The sequence below is a fragment of the Calidris pugnax genome, unplaced genomic scaffold (genome assembly GCF_001431845.1).
Source record: "Calidris pugnax isolate Ruff unplaced genomic scaffold, ASM143184v1 scaffold63, whole genome shotgun sequence".
NCBI lineage: Eukaryota > Metazoa > Chordata > Aves > Charadriiformes > Scolopacidae > Calidris > Calidris pugnax.
In genome coordinates this window covers 996,588-1,012,341 of record NW_015090852.1, presented here as the reverse complement: position 1 = coordinate 1,012,341, position 15,754 = coordinate 996,588, and the positions used below count along the sequence as shown (strand labels likewise).

The following is a 15,754-nucleotide window of genomic DNA, read 5'->3' as shown; positions in this document are numbered from 1 at the left end:
CTTCAAAAAAAAACCCCTCTGAAGTATCCAGAGAAAGGATTTTAACACAAACGTGCAGAAAGCATCTCACACTGGAACTAGACTGGCTAAGCTAACGGCTGAAATAGTGAAATTGAACGAGAGTTAAACTATAGAAATCCTCCAGGAAAAAGGGAATTTTGCATATGGAAGTCTACTTTGCTGGGCGTGGGCACCCTTTGGTTAGCCCTTTCCTCAGAGCATTAACCTGACCGTTCCTGATGGGGAGCAGAGAATGAATTCAGGGCCTCACTCCGTGGTGCACAAAGTGGGGGTCGCATAGAAATTTGTTTTTTTTAAAAAAAAGTATTTACAGGTCTGTAAATTCTCAAAACAGAAAATATAAAACTGCATCAGAACTGGGGTAAAAAAAGAAAGAATCCTACCTTGAAAAACTGCAGATTCCCTCTGTCTGTCTGCTGGGAATCCTGACTGTGTGCAAATGCAAGGAACCAAGCTTGCTGCTCCAAGTCCTCACCTTGTTCAAAAAGACTGACAATTTTGCCGGAGTCCTACTGAAAGCAGGTACAGCATCCAGCAAGAGCCAAGTTTTCCTGCTAAATATGCCTGCTGTCGAGTTTGCATTCAGTTAAAGAACAGCTAGAGAAGAGGGGGATAAAACCAGCAGATAAGTTTTCTTATAGAATTCATTTTGCTACTATTTCACTCCACTCATGTACTGGTATCAGCCAGCCTGAGATATACAGCTGCTGCCTAATGTAACCCACTGCTCAGCTCTCTCTCTCACCCACAACACACATGCACTCACACTCCCCTCTTCCTCCTCCAAGGACTGCAGTGCTTTCAACCAGAGGCAAAAAAAAAATAATAATAATAAAAATAGCAATAATTAAAAAAATCTACAGTATTCACTTCCTTTTGGTATATTACATCGGCGTTTTCTGTACATGACCCAAGAGCTCCCTCTATTTACACAGTGATATGGAAGGACTTGTTCTCGGGAGCCCGGTTCTCCTGGCCTTGAGTGGGGAATTAAAGCCCACCTTTCAGAGTTCTTCTTTCTCTTTTCCATTTTTATTAGCAGCATTATGTAAACCTGTAAGGGGAAGGGGGGGGGCTTTTTTTTTTTTTTTTTTTTTTTTGAAGGTTTCTTGAGTCTGCTCCCTCTTGCCCTTCTCCTGGGGAGATGGCCCCGGCAGCAATCTGCCCCAGTTAGCAGCTGCTGTTTTTGAATTCACCATTCTCCGTGATGGAAAGCTTGGTGGGATTGGTGGGGGAGATGCCATTGCGGACTTGCATGCTGTAGCGCTCCTTCACCTGCGTCAGGGCACTCATCAGCCGCGTGTTGGCAGAGTCCAGGGACACGATCCGCTTCTCCTGCAACAGACACCCCCACAAAGTCAGAGCTCCTTCCCCGAACCAAACTACTCCTTTACCCCACAAACCTGCTTTATGGGGGAACTTCCAGGACCCGGGGCCGTGACAGTGTCCTCAGGTGATTTCTAGGCAGAGGCAGCTCGGCTAACATTCTCTGCTAAGATGGGATGTCTGCCTCTTTCTGTTTTCTTGGGGTAAACGTGGCCCCCTGCGCCCCACGGGGTGCTCTGACCCTCCTGGGCTTTTTGCCTGATGGAAGGTGACAACAAGTCAAAGCTCCATTGGTGAATTGATCCAGTCACTCTGGCTTTATCCAACCCAGGCAGATGGAAACGCAGTATTTTGCCATGGGGGGTAGGTGGGAGGGGGTGAGTGGGGGATGTTGGTGTTAATAACAACGATAACCAATTTATTACTGGTTTGTTTTGTTTTTTTTAAAAAATATGTTAGAAAAAACAGAAACAGGCAGCAGAAAATAAAAGTGGTGGAGGTTTCATCTGGCAGAGAAGAAGTGCAAGTGGTATATAACGGCCATTGTCGCTGGATTTTGGATGGAGTGTGCTCGGAAGAAATTCATGGTATGCTTGAAATAAAGAAATAATAATAAAAAAAAAAAAGCAGATAATGGCAGCCTGCAGTCACCAGCAGGAGTGAGGGTGCAACAGCAACATAGAGAAGAAGCAGCCAAAAGCTAAAACTAAGGGGTTATTGAGGTGAGGGGGGGAGAGGGGCAGCAGTGTGGGTGGAGGGGGAGATGCCATCGACAGAACACAAAGAACAAACACTGAACACACTGCTCCTCGACCCATTCCAGCTCAGAGGGGCTCCCGGGCTCCGCCGAATCCAGGGGTCCCACACCCCCATTTGGATTCTCCTGGCACAGAGAGTGCTGGCCTCCACTTTTAGCAGAAAGCTAAAGGTTGTGTACTCAATTTATAAAAAAAAATATAAAAAAAATACAAAACCCATCAACAAAACCCAGCCTACCAACAGCTAGATTATCTGCAGTGGGACAAAGCACTGGAGGGTCAAGCCAGAAAGTTGGTGGCACAATTAGAAATGACAATTTCCATCTTTCCTCAAAAAAAAATATAAAAATAACGCAGCCACACAAAGCAGCAACAGAGACGACCAAAGGTAAATACGCTCTCCATGCTACCAGCTGATCAGCTTTTTTTTCTTTGAGAAGGAAAAATGTCTAATTTACTTGAATGAAAAAAAGCTGCATGCAGGAACTCTTCCCAGTCCAGCCCATTTAGGAAACAAAATGGAAGGAAAAATGATGCAGAGAAGGCACAAACATTAAGGGATAGTTCAGACGTACTGCTCAGGAGACCTAAGTGCTACAACAGCCCCTTGAGATTTTGATCCCAGCACATCAGCTGTGCCGTACAGCAGTAATCAAGTCATGTTTGCTTTTCTCAGTGGGTTTCCCCACACGGGTAAATGTCAGGGTGCAAAAACAAAGCAGAATTTAAGTACTGCTTGTCTTACAGCCCCCAAAGAGACCAAGCTCCGTAGAGCAGAGCAAACAGAGGAGGAGGTGGCACGAGAAATCAACAAACAGCAAGGCAGGGTATAGCCTGTGCTGGCACTTGCTGTGATCCAGTCAATGTAAGGAAGGAGAATGGACAATGGAGGAGTTAAAGGCTTAGCCTTTTCTCCCATGCTGGAATAACTCCTGCAAAACACAACTGCCTTAGCAGAAACGTGTCCTTCAGCAAGTTAATGCTCCTCCTCTTCGGGCTAAATTTCACCCGGAATATATAATTCAAATTTAAAATTTCTTTCCAAAGAAATTTTAAGAATATAGCTTTCCAAAGAGTTAAAAATGAAAGGCTGGTTATTCTCTGGCACCGATGAGTGCTCACTACGCCAGCTTGCAAAACAGCTGGAAATCTGCACTTGGAAAATCAATCTTAAAAGCACGAGCCTGGTGAGTAGAGGCATCTTCTCACTCAAAGGAAAATACAGTCTAACAAACGTGTCTCTAACACACACGAATTGGGCACAGGGAGTGGGAGGAGCTGGAATGGGTAGGAGGGCAGCGCGCTGGGCCAGGACTGGGTACTGCTCAGCTAGAGAACTGATTGGGTTTACTTGCCTGTTGGAATTATCTCATCCCCATTTATGACCTGTAATTTAACACAGCGGAGACGTCACTCGCAATAGCAACTGGGCCGGTCCCCTTTGCAGCTCCGCTGCTCCAAGGAGAGCCTTTAGCCAGACCTAGCCCCAGCTCAGGCAGGGACCCAGAGACAGCCTCTGGAGCCACTGAGAAGAAGGCTGTCCTTCTGCATTGGGCAAGTACTGGGTGCTCCACCTCACCAGGAGGCAGAAGAGCAAATCCTGAAAAGCATCTCCTGGTGATGGTCACTAAGCGCAAGAAGCCCAGTTACTGCTGTTTCCTGACAGCCATTTAACCCTTGAAACAGGTGTGATAAGCAAGGCTCCAACTCAACTCCATAGATCTCACATAAAATAAAACATTTTCTTCTCTAGCACTGCTATATCCCTTTGCCAAATGAATTACAGACAGAAAAACCTTCCAAGTGCAACTCAAAGGGATTGCTACAGAACTCAAGCACCTGGCCTCCTCTGATCTGTCTGTTCTGAATCTTTCATCAGTTTCCTCTTCTGCTCAGGTCCCCACAAAAGGGCAGTGACAACTAAGCTTCCCCCACGAACTGCTTGACACTGAAGCAGTTAAGGTTTGCTGATGACCTCACTTGCCCAAGTAGCTAACAGCACTTGAAAAGAAGACCGTGTCAGATTCAAAGAATAATCATTAATGCTACTGTTTTTTCAACAATTTCTACTGCAGGTGATAAATGATGCATCATTTGACCAACTGTGATCAAGGACCACACCTTTCCAGCCCTGAGGGTCTGAAGCTTTCACAAGTCAGCAGCAGTTCCCTCTGCCAGGGATCAGGCTGGTCCACCCTCCTCCTTCCTAGTCCATAACCTCACAGTGAGCCCGAGAGCCTAATGGCCTGGGCAGGTAATGAAGGGCAAGTCTCTAATTCAGTCCCAATCTCTCAAACCCTCTCCTCCCACCTCCCAAAATCACTTTTTATGAGGTTGCTCAGTGCCCCTTTCGCCTTCTTGAGGCAGATGGAAAAGGCATTATCTACTTCAAAACCAGGCTGCTGTTTGGATGAGCTGCTGTTCCACCAGTGTGTAACAACAAGATCCCCTGACTGTGCCTATCTCCAAAAAATGGCCCAGTACATTCAACTTCTACTCCAGCTTCCATTTGTTGTACTCCTTGATGAGACTGGAGGCTGCTGCACCAGTGTGTAACAACAAGATCCCCTGACTCCTATCTCCTATCTGCCTATCTCCAAAAAATGGCCCAGCACATTCAACTTTTACTCCAGCTTCCATTTGTCGTACTCCTTGGTCAGACTGGAGGCTGCTCTACTGTTCACCCAGCACCAATAATAAAAAAATCCAGTGACTGCCTACATTCCTGTTCACTCTCCAGCACTGCACTCTCCCACCTTGCATTTTGAGCACAAGTCCTCACAAAAAGGATTTAATCTTGAGCTGCATCTGGAAAGGGTGACCACACCGGTGTCTCCACGTACAGCACCTTACACAATAGCTAGGAACTCTATGTGGTGGAACTCCAGCAGGATTTTCTTTTTGTTCTGCAAGGCTGGGTAATGGAAGCCCCATGGTATTGTACACAAGTGATTTATTCAGATGAGATGGCCCGGATCCAAAGATCCAGCTTTCACCAACAGGCTTTCTGAAGAACGGTGGGAAAACGGGCAGAGGCAAAAGGAAAACCAGAACTTTCCTAATTATCTGGAAAAATCTGCTGGAAATGCGCTCCTAAATTTACCAGGCTTTTAAAACCACAGCTTTTTTTTCTACTTTATATTTCCCCTACAGTTCCACGTGAGCTCAAACATTTCTTTCATTGCTGGCCATTCAACTGGCCAGGGTATGACCTTTTGTGCTCACTTATCCCTGTGTTCTAATACACCTGTACCATTTTTAACCATGTTCAGCTGGGGCTTTTTTCCCTCCAATCTTTATGAAGGGAAACACCTTTCTGAAATCACTTGGGTCACTCCTCAAACAGGTCATCTTAAGGTTATCTATTAAGCAAGGTTTACACTTGGGACCACTGAAAAGCCCAGAAGCAGGAAGGATGTCCTCCAAACACCAAGTATCACAAACATAACACGGCAGGCAGGTATCAAACCAGTCTCAGGGTCTGTGGTACAAGCTTTGCTCTCTGGGGTCAGCACAGACACAGAAGAAAAGCTGAAAGGACCCCACACAACACGCCCACATGCACTGCCCACTGGGTCCTGCTACCCACAGCTCACGTGTTGACTGAGGCAAGCGCTGCAGGTTGGGCAAAACGGGCATTTCTCCAGGGCTGACGTGGACAGTCAGATGGGGTGAAATGCCACATAGGACATTATACAGGGCAAGGCTCCACTGCAAGCATTCTCTTGTCTCCACTCCAATGTTCAAAGCCATGCTTTTAGCTTGCATAGCTGAGATGCATGCACATGGCCATTAAACTATGCTGGTATGAAGCACAGCTTTTCCAGACTTCCCAGGCCCACACTCGGAACGATGTCTGCACAATGTACCACTATTCCTGTACACCCTTTGGATCTCACAAAGTAGAAAATGTTTTGGAGAAGCAGTCAGTCCTGTGACTTGATGGCAGGCTTTCTCAAAGCCTAGCATCTGACAGTAGAGTCTTTCTTAATTAAAAAACCCAATTCTCTCCTAGAAGGCAGTAAGTCACATGTACACCACCATGGGCCAATACTGGCTTGGGCACTAGAGAACGATGTTGGGGCAGGAGGATAGGGAAAAATAATGGGTTCTACAGACAGAACACTTGGGTTTTGGAGATCCTGAGCTCCTTACCTGGGCATCAATAATTTTCTGCTTTGCATCAATGACAGCTTGCATCTCTGCATGATCCTTCTTCAGCTCTTCTTCAACTGCCATGAGCCTGATGAGGAAAACGAGGTACAAATCAGGACAGTTTAATACTATTCCAGAGTGTTTCAGGTACTCTGGTGTGCTTGTTTCACTCCTCTGATTGTCCTGACTCTGCCAGAGAAGAATTCTGCTGCACTCAAGAAAGCTCATCTATCCATCAGGTACTCCTGATTGCCTAACCTTGTTATTCTCAAAACAAGACATTACCAAAAATGCAACTGCTCTGAAAAGCTACTGTCTTGAGTACAGATTCCAAACAAAGCAAAAAAAAAAAGCTGTTGTAAGTACATGTTATTCTCAAAACAAGACATTACCAAAAATGCAACTGCTCTGAAAAGCTACTGTCTTGAGTACAGATTCCAAACAAAGCAAAAAAACCAAACCTGTTATAAGTACAGAGACTAAGGTTAAGAATTCCTACATCTTTTCCTTCATCCTCCTGGCAATCTGATGCAAGTTTCTACACTTGCATCTCAGTTTCTTCATCTCCAAGGCAGGATGGTATCAGTCCAGAGATGTCAAGAAGCAACTACCTTATTTAGTGTCAAAGAGAACACACGACACAGGGGAGCTTCTTGTTCTACACAGTCTCAAACTTCCCAAAGCCTCACCTGCTGATGATACTCTTCATCTGGCTGTCCTTTTCTTCCTGTTGCCTGCGCAGTCTCTCCTCGCTGTCTTCCAGCCTAGACTTGTACTCCAGCAGCAGCTTCTGCATTTGCTGCTCCTGCACCAGGAGCCGCCGCTCATACTCCTCCAGCCGGCGGCTCGACACCTTGAGGCGCTCCTTCAGCTTGGCTATCTCTTGTTCATACTGCAGGTGGAAGGAGAGAAGGGAAGAATCAGATGCAAAGGAAAAAGGAAAAGACCAGATCATTATAATCTCCTGCTGTTGTTCAGAGAAAGACAGGTTTTTTTCACAAGAAATAAATTGACAGAAGGAAATGACAAGCAAACAGCTGTGGGTAAGCACTGTGGGGTGTCATTCTGCAGCACAACGTAAGCAGTCAGAGGGCTCTGACATGGCTCCTCAGCCCTGACTGGTAACACCCCCAGTTACTGCAGACTCAACCAGTTCCCAGACAGAAGCTGTTCATAGTGCTCAACTGTAAAAATGTCCTGGGGTGACCAAACTTACAAAACAGACCAGTAGGGAACCCAAATACCTCATTCTTCAGGACCTAATCAAGGCACGAAACCACATGTGAAGATAGGGCAAATCATTCACTACAGAACAGAGCCTTTTAAAAAATTTTAAAATAATTTTACTTGGCTGAGGTTTTATTCTCCTGCTTACTATCTCTATGGACAATCACTTCTGCAACAGTGCAAGGAATCTCAACCCATTCCACTTTGTTTTGGGTCCATTCACCTTTCCTAATAATGCTACGTTCCTGCTTCTTGTCCACAAAATGTTCTCCTCCTCACTCCCTGACTTCTCAAAACACCAAATCTCTTACTGAACTTCCTTACCACAGTAGCACACAGATGTATTTGGAAAATTGGTATCTACTACTGAAAATAAATATGCTTTAAAAAAAAAAAAAAAAAAAGACCATGGACGTTTCTGTGTAGCCCAGAAACTCTACCTGGATGTACTACCTGGCTGATCACAGACAAAGCCCAAGAGAAAATTTGAATGCAACTACTGATGAAGATTGAACTGCATTTACAGAGCCTTGTATGATCTGTATGATTAGCATATCCTCAGCTATACTCAGTCAGGTTAACAATCACAATTTTTTTTTTAATGGAGTTTAATGATCACTAAAGTTTTGCAAGCATAGAAAAATGGCAGTATGCTGTAGCTATAGTGTTGTCACAAAAAATAATGACTTGAGCAGGATCTAATACACTTAGGGAGTGTGACTCATGATGCATGTAAGTGCCACACACCAGCCTGTAATGTACAAACTCTCATCTGTTTCAGTTTGCACCCACTTGACATGCTACAGCCTGTGTGTGGGTTAATCTATAGCACAGGATACTGCACTACAGGTATGTGTGACAGCATGTAGAGCAGGAACTTATGCCAAAACAACCTGTGTTTGAAAGCATGACTGTCAAAGCAGCACCTGGAAGTAGCTCTGTTCTGAATTTGGCAGTGGGGTGGACAGGACTCACTGAGTGCCCCCACGTCAGCTGCATTACAGAATAAAATCTACCTTCTCAGCATGCTTGACTTCATCTGGATTCTGCTCTCCATCCTCCTCTACTTCTTCATACTGTCCATTATTGAGAACCCAGGCAGCTGTCCTTTCCACTGGTGACATTGTGGCAGAGTCCACAGGTGATTGAACCTGGAACAGAAATACCCATTTTCAGCATTTTTCAGAGAAACTACATACAAATCAGCTGTAAAATCCAGTTTATCTGGAGGAGAAAAACAACCAGAAATCTGTCAGTCTCAAAGGATCCCCAAAACTTCTCTTGCAGAGCTACTTCATCCTCCCTTGACTTTGGATCCACAGCACCTACTTGAGTCCCTCTAACATCAATGCACTTGAGAAATATTCCTTCCTCTCTAAGTGAGTTTCTCTCTGGAAAAGCTCGTTTCCATTCCAAATCCTGTTCACATCCACCTTTCCCTTTTGCCAGATTTTCGGGAAGGCTTTCTCAACCTTTGATTTCTCTCACAAAGAAAACAGAGTGACAAAGCTTCTCTTGCAGCCTGTCCAGGTAAGACAGATTGGGTTTTTTGGAGTATTGAGGAGCTTAACTTGACAGCAGCTTTCTCAGCCAGGCTTTGCAACGGAGCACGGGGCAGCATGGCTTGGATATGGGACACCAGAGAAGTACTTAAAAGCAGCAAAGAGGTGTCACATTATCACTGTGGTGCCCATCAGATTTAGGTGGCCTACTGTAGCCCCTGCACTCAGAGAAGGCTGTGAAAGGAAGTCACAGCCAGCAGTGCTTCCTAGGAGAACTGTGAGACAGAGGAGGCCATCCTCTTTAAAGGAATCTGAAAAGGAAGCCAAGAAAAGAAACAAGAAACTCTCTGCTGGCTGGGGAAAATATGGCTTGCTACAAATTCCGAGCAATTTTCACGGACAAAGACAAGTTTATAAGCACAGGAATTAGCATAATTACCCCTGAAAGAGCAACACTGTCTTAACTTTTTGAGAAATGTGAAAGATCAATTCCCCCCCCCCGGCTCCCCAACCACCCAACGGCAGCTTCTTGTTGTGTTCAAGCAGCTCCTCAGCTCGCTGCCTCCTCGCAGCGTTGCACCACAGTGACATGTGCTCCCTGGCAGGGGGACAATGAAGTCTAAGTTTCAGCGAGGGGCTCTTTGTGGTTGGAGTAACAGCTTCTCTCTTTCTTTCTCACCTTGAGTACTGTGTCCAATTTTGGGCCCCCTACCATAAAAAAAGACATTGAGGTGCTGGAGCGGGTCCAGAGAAGGGCGACAAAGATGGTGAGGGGTCTGGAGCACAAGTCTTATGAGGAGAGGCTGAGGGAACTGGGGGTGTTCAGCCTGGAGAAGAGGAGGCTGAGGGGAGACCTTATTGCTCTCTACAACTACCTGAAAGGAGGGTGTAGAGAGATGGGGGTCAGTCTCTTTTCTCAAGTCACAGGCGACAGGACAAGAGGAAATGGCCTCAAGTTGCGCCAGGGGAGGTTCAGGCTGGATATTAGGAAAAATTTTTTCACTGAAAGGGTTCTCAGCCATTGGAATGGGCTGCCCAGGGAGGTGGTTGAGGCACCATCCCTGGAGGTGTTCAAAAGACGGGTTGATGGAGTGCTGGGAGGTATGGTTTAGTGATGATGCTCCTTGTTTGTGGTGTGGGTGTCTATTTTTGTCAGTTAGGCTGACGGTTGGACAAGATGATCTTTAAGGTCCTTTCCAACCTAGAAGATTCTGTGATTCTTTACATGAGTCAGGTGAGGGATCATGTCAACCTCCATTTCTGTTTCTCTCGCTCAGGGGACAAGGCCTGGCGAGTGCTACACACCTCCTAGGCCAGCTCTGGCCAGAGGATCTGCCCACAACGATGTTGTGATGTCCTGAGCAGCAATGAAGGCTCCAGCACTGGAAGAAGGCTCAGCAAGGATGGGTATAAAGGTAAAAGGAAGGAGCAGAAATTTGGCAAAAAGTCCTCGATTTAGGCAGAGATCTTTAGACCTTTCTTCCTTTAGAAGGAAGCCTTCACAGCAGGAAGGCTAATAGCCCCTCTCAAGTGCAGTGTGACAGTTTAGCAAAGCTCCTTAGGTAGATTTGCTGCATCTTGGGAGAAATAACCCCCTGCACCAGTACAGGTTGGGGGCTGACTTGCTGGAGAGCACCTCTGAGGAGAAAGACCTGGGAGTCCTGGTGGACAACAGGATGACCATGAGCCGACAATGTGCCCCTGTGGCCAAGAAGGCCAATGGCATCCTGGGGTGCATCAGGAAGAGCACAACCAGCAGATCAAGAGAGGTCATCCTGCCCCTCTACTCTGCCCTGTGAGGCCCCATCTAGAGCACTGTGTCCAGTTCTGGACTCCCCAGTTCCAGAAGGACAGGGAACTGCTGGAGAGTGTACAGCAGGGGGCTACAAAGATGATGAGGGGCCTGGAGCATCTCCCTTATGAGAAGAGGCTGAGGGACTGGGGTCTTTTTAGTCTAAAGAAGGCTGAGGGGGGATCTGATCAATGCTTATAAATACTTAAAGGGAAGGTGTCAAGAGGATGGGGACGGTCTTTTTTCAGTGGTGCCCAGGGACAGGACAAGAGGAAATGGGCACAAACTTGAATATAAGAAGTTCCACCTAAACATGAGGAGGAACTTCTTTACTTTGAGGGTGGCAGAGCCCTGGAACAGGCTGCCCAGGGAGGTGGTGGAGTCTCTTTCTCTGGAGAATTCAAAACCTGCCTGGACAAGTTCCTGTGCAACCTGCTCTGGGTGGACTTGCTTTGGCAGGTGGGTTGGACTAGATGATCTCCAGAGGTCCCTTCCATCCCCATGTGATTCTGTGAGAGGAAATGGCCTCAAGTTGCGCCAGGGGAGGTTCAGGCTGGATATTAGGAAAAATTTTTTCACTGAAAGGGTTCTCAGCCATTGGAATGGGCTGCCCAGGGAGGTGGTTGAGGCACCATCCCTGGAGGTGTTCAAAAGACGGGTTGATGTAGTGCTGGGAGGTATGGTTTAGTGATGATGCTCCTTGTTTGTGGTGTGGGTGTCTATTTTTGTCAGTTAGGCTGACGGTTGGACAAGATGATCTTTAAGGTCCTTTCCAACCTAGAAGATTCTGTGATTCTTTACATGAGTCAGGTGAGGGATCATGTCAACCTCCATTTCTGTTTCTCTCGCTCAGGGGACAAGGCCTGGCGAGTGCTACACACCTCCTAGGCCAGCTCTGGCCAGAGGATCTGCCCACAACGATGTTGTGATGTCCTGAGCAGCAATGAAGGCTCCAGCACTGGAAGAAGGCTCAGCAAGGATGGGTATAAAGGTAAAAGGAAGGAGCAGAAATTTGGCAAAAAGTCCTCGATTTAGGCAGAGATCTTTAGACCTTTCTTCCTTTAGAAGGAAGCCTTCACAGCAGGAAGGCTAATAGCCCCTCTCAAGTGCAGTGTGACAGTTTAGCAAAGCTCCTTAGGTAGATTTGCTGCATCTTGGGAGAAATAACCCCCTGCACCAGTACAGGTTGGGGGCTGACTTGCTGGAGAGCACCTCTGAGGAGAAAGACCTGGGAGTCCTGGTGGACAACAGGATGACCATGAGCCGACAATGTGCCCCTGTGGCCAAGAAGGCCAATGGCATCCTGGGGTGCATCAGGAAGAGCACAACCAGCAGATCAAGAGAGGTCATCCTGCCCCTCTACTCTGCCCTGTGAGGCCCCATCTAGAGCACTGTGTCCAGTTCTGGACTCCCCAGTTCCAGAAGGACAGGGAACTGCTGGAGAGTGTACAGCAGGGGGCTACAAAGATGATGAGGGGCCTGGAGCATCTCCCTTATGAGAAGAGGCTGAGGGACTGGGGTCTTTTTAGTCTAAAGAAGGCTGAGGGGGGATCTGATCAATGCTTATAAATACTTAAAGGGAAGGTGTCAAGAGGATGGGGACGGTCTTTTTTCAGTGGTGCCCAGGGACAGGACAAGAGGAAATGGGCACAAACTTGAATATAAGAAGTTCCACCTAAACATGAGGAGGAACTTCTTTACTTTGAGGGTGGCAGAGCCCTGGAACAGGCTGCCCAGGGAGGTGGTGGAGTCTCTTTCTCTGGAGACATTCAAAACCTGCCTGGACAAGTTCCTGTGCAACCTGCTCTGGGTGGACTTGCTTTGGCAGGTGGGTTGGACTAGATGATCTCCAGAGGTCCCTTCCATCCCCATGTGATTCTGTGATTTTTCTGACGGTATTTGCTGTGAGGCAGCCACAGCAAGGGAGACTATAAGCTATGTGTGACCCAGCCACCAACAGGCTCTTCCAGGAGGTAAATACTTTGGCTGCAGGAATTGCTGGAGGAAGTAGGAACAGGTAGGGATGAACGGTGTCACTGTTCATTGGAGTTATGGAGGACTAAGACAGCAGAAGGGTGACTATAAACTACATCACTGGCCTTGTAACAGGCTGCTGCTCAGCAGCAAACCTTGCCAAACAACCTTGCAAGCTGCAGGACAGAACACTTTGAGCAGCCAAACTCAGAAAGCCTACAAAGACCAAGTGGATGGCAAGCACTTCACATGCTAATAGGTTATGAGTTATACTCTAATAAAGGGGGGGAAAAGAAAAAGCCTGCTAGGAACTTGTATTAATTCCCCTCTTTGCCTCTCTTCCAGAGGAACACACTGACATTTCTGTTCCCACCTACCTCCTAAATGGAAATGGAAGGCAAAAAGTGACCTCTCCCAGCAAACAAAGGGCCCAGCTCTATATTCAGAAACAAATGGGACTTGTAGAGAACAGAGTCTAATAATTATAACGCCCACAAAGCATGCCTAGAAAGAACATGCCCAGAAAGAACATGCCCAACTTCTCTTTTCTCTTTTTCTTTTTTTAAATAAGAACAGAATTCCACAACGTGATTTGCAATTAAAAGGACGCAATGGAATTCGCCTCAAAAAAAATGATGGCTACTCGATTTGGCACTTCAAGACGTTTCTCAAGAGTGTGGGGAAGGAAAGAACAAATTGATTTCTCTGAATAAAGTAGGAGCAAGTGGCTCTAACAAATCCAGTGGAAACAATTAGTATGGCAAGTAGAGTGGAAAACTAAGTAGATGCACATCGCCTACAAGAGAGGAGAAGGAAGCTGCCCTCAAGCCAGTCATAGTTGCAGGCATTGATGAAGCTGAATGTAAAAACTAAGTGGAGAAGAGGGAAGTCTGAGACAGTCACTTTGATGCTAAACAAGCAGCGGGAACTCATTTACTTGGGGCAGTTGGGGAATCAGCAATTTAAGATGAGAAGAGCCAGGGGTTTGCAAACACCCAACTGAACATTTCACATGGCAGAAGCCACCCGTGAAAGGTGTACATGCACAGACTGGAGACACACCACCTGTACTTTCTCCTCCTTATCCTAACACCTTCCAAGTAAAGCCTGATTTGCATATTTGTGTAGGCACTTCCTTTAACAAGCCCTGAGGAAAGGTACCACCTCCCCAGGGATTTTGGCTAGGACACTACACAGAACTATACAATAAAATACAGCAGATCATACAGTAGAGGTTCATACTGGACACTTGAGAACAGCAAAGGGAGTTTATCCTTCAAATTTATCCTTGTTACTGGCCTAAAAATTTTCTACCACCTTTTGCACTAGGCTTAGTTGTATTCAATACACTTTGTTACTGGCCTAAAAATTTTCTACCACCTCTGCACTAGGCTTAGTTGTATTCAATACGTTACCTATCAACCCCTCTATGCCCAAACGTAAAACACAGGCTCCAAAGGATGACACAAACATATACACTTCAAATAATATGCAATTACTTTTTTTTGGTATTACAAACTTGGCATATTAAGCTTTGCTTTGTGATTCAGACTTTCTGATCTCCTTGTACTTTAATGAACTTGAGGTATCAAAGCAGTTTTGAAGCCCTGTTTGCTCCTGGGTTCCCAGGCATCATCCAGATTTTCCTCACTTTGACTGTACCATTGAGGAGTTTGCCAAGAAAGCTACACCAGCAGGGAGACCAGCAAAACCTTCGACAGAGTAGGAGCTCAAGCTGGCAACTAAGTTCTTCTGCCAGCTTTACCTTACAAGCCAAAAGCCTTCTCCATGCCTAACCACATCTCACCAGTGCTTTTGCCAACTGGGCTATGTCAGCAAGGAGGATCATAACCTCCTGCTCCTGGTGGATGCAGCTTCACCAGCAGCACGGGGCAGTCTCAACCTCAAAGGCTGCAACTTTCTGGAGTCAAAGTCCTCACTCGTGCTTGTGTGCAGAGAAGCATCCTTCCTAGAAGGTCTTGTGGCAAGCAGGAGCTTAAAAACATCTCCAGTACTAGGTAAAGTAAATCAAACATGGCCATGTTTACCCTCACAGTGACCACAGAAGAAAACACTTAACCCCAAGGAATAGCACAGGAGTTGCCTTTGAGAGCCTCACCCTGCCCAGCTGATCGGTACGTGCTAATATGACATCTTTAAAAACAACCACCTTCCCTCTGACCTGCAGATCGAGACATTTTCTACCTCCACTGTAGTGCCAAGCATTTAAATACTCATTTTCTCTTTAAGATTAAACTGATTTAGGAAAAGATTTTCATACACAGCAAATCACAACAGGAATTTTTTTTTTTTTAAAGTTAAAGGAATGTTGGCCTTTTGACAAGAAAATCTTGATTTACTGTCGCCTCTGAACAACTGATAAAGTGCATTAGGAGTTGGTACATGTAAGCACTCCTTTCCAGAAAGTGTTTGCATTATTCATAGTTTGGGATGAGTAATGAAAAAGCAGTATTTATTTGGGGACCAGCAATAGGTTGTTGTATCATGGGGAGATAGAGATTTCTCCACACTTAAGACAACGGCACTTACTTACTGTTTTGGCAGCAGTTTATTCTATGATACTTTATCTTTGTTTATTTCTCTGCTTTTAGGTAGCTCTGCTTTTAAATTAGCACCACAGGGCAAATGTAGTCTCACGTGGTGATCTGAGCTACGATTTGGAACAAAGCTGCTTCTGTGGTGGTTTTTTTAGTTGGTTTTTTTTTTTTTATTCAGGGAAATTTTCAAGTTTTGTTTCTTTCAGCAGGCTTGCTGCTACCTTAGTAAATGGAAAATTATTATTTTTTTTAATTTAGTGCAAAAGCATCAAAAAATAATAGGAAAGCTAGGCTTGCCAAGCTTATCATAGAATCATAGAGTCATAGAGTTGTCCAGGCCGGAAGGGACCTCCAAAGGTCATCTAGTCCGACCTCCCCGCAGTCAGCAGGGACACCCCCAACTAGACCAGGTTGCCCAGGGCCTCATCGAGCCTCTCCTTG

The 15,754-nt window shown here is 45.9% G+C and overlaps 1 protein-coding gene across 1 annotated transcript in view; it reads right to left on the bottom strand.

Moving 5' to 3' along the window:
- Positions 1 to 317: 317 nt before the first annotated feature.
- The window catches only part of RASAL2 (RAS protein activator like 2), a 184,420-nt gene continuing 168,983 nt past the window's right edge, over positions 318 to 15,754 (bottom strand). The window contains exons 15-18 of the mRNA XM_014943486.1: positions 8,504 to 8,638; positions 6,950 to 7,152; positions 6,261 to 6,348; positions 318 to 1,356 (exon numbers count right to left, since the gene is read on the bottom strand). Coding sequence (XP_014798972.1) covers positions 1,192 to 1,356; positions 6,261 to 6,348; positions 6,950 to 7,152; positions 8,504 to 8,638 — 591 coding nt within the window. The 3' untranslated portion in view covers positions 318 to 1,191. The remainder of the gene's footprint in view (positions 1,357 to 6,260; positions 6,349 to 6,949; positions 7,153 to 8,503; positions 8,639 to 15,754) is intronic.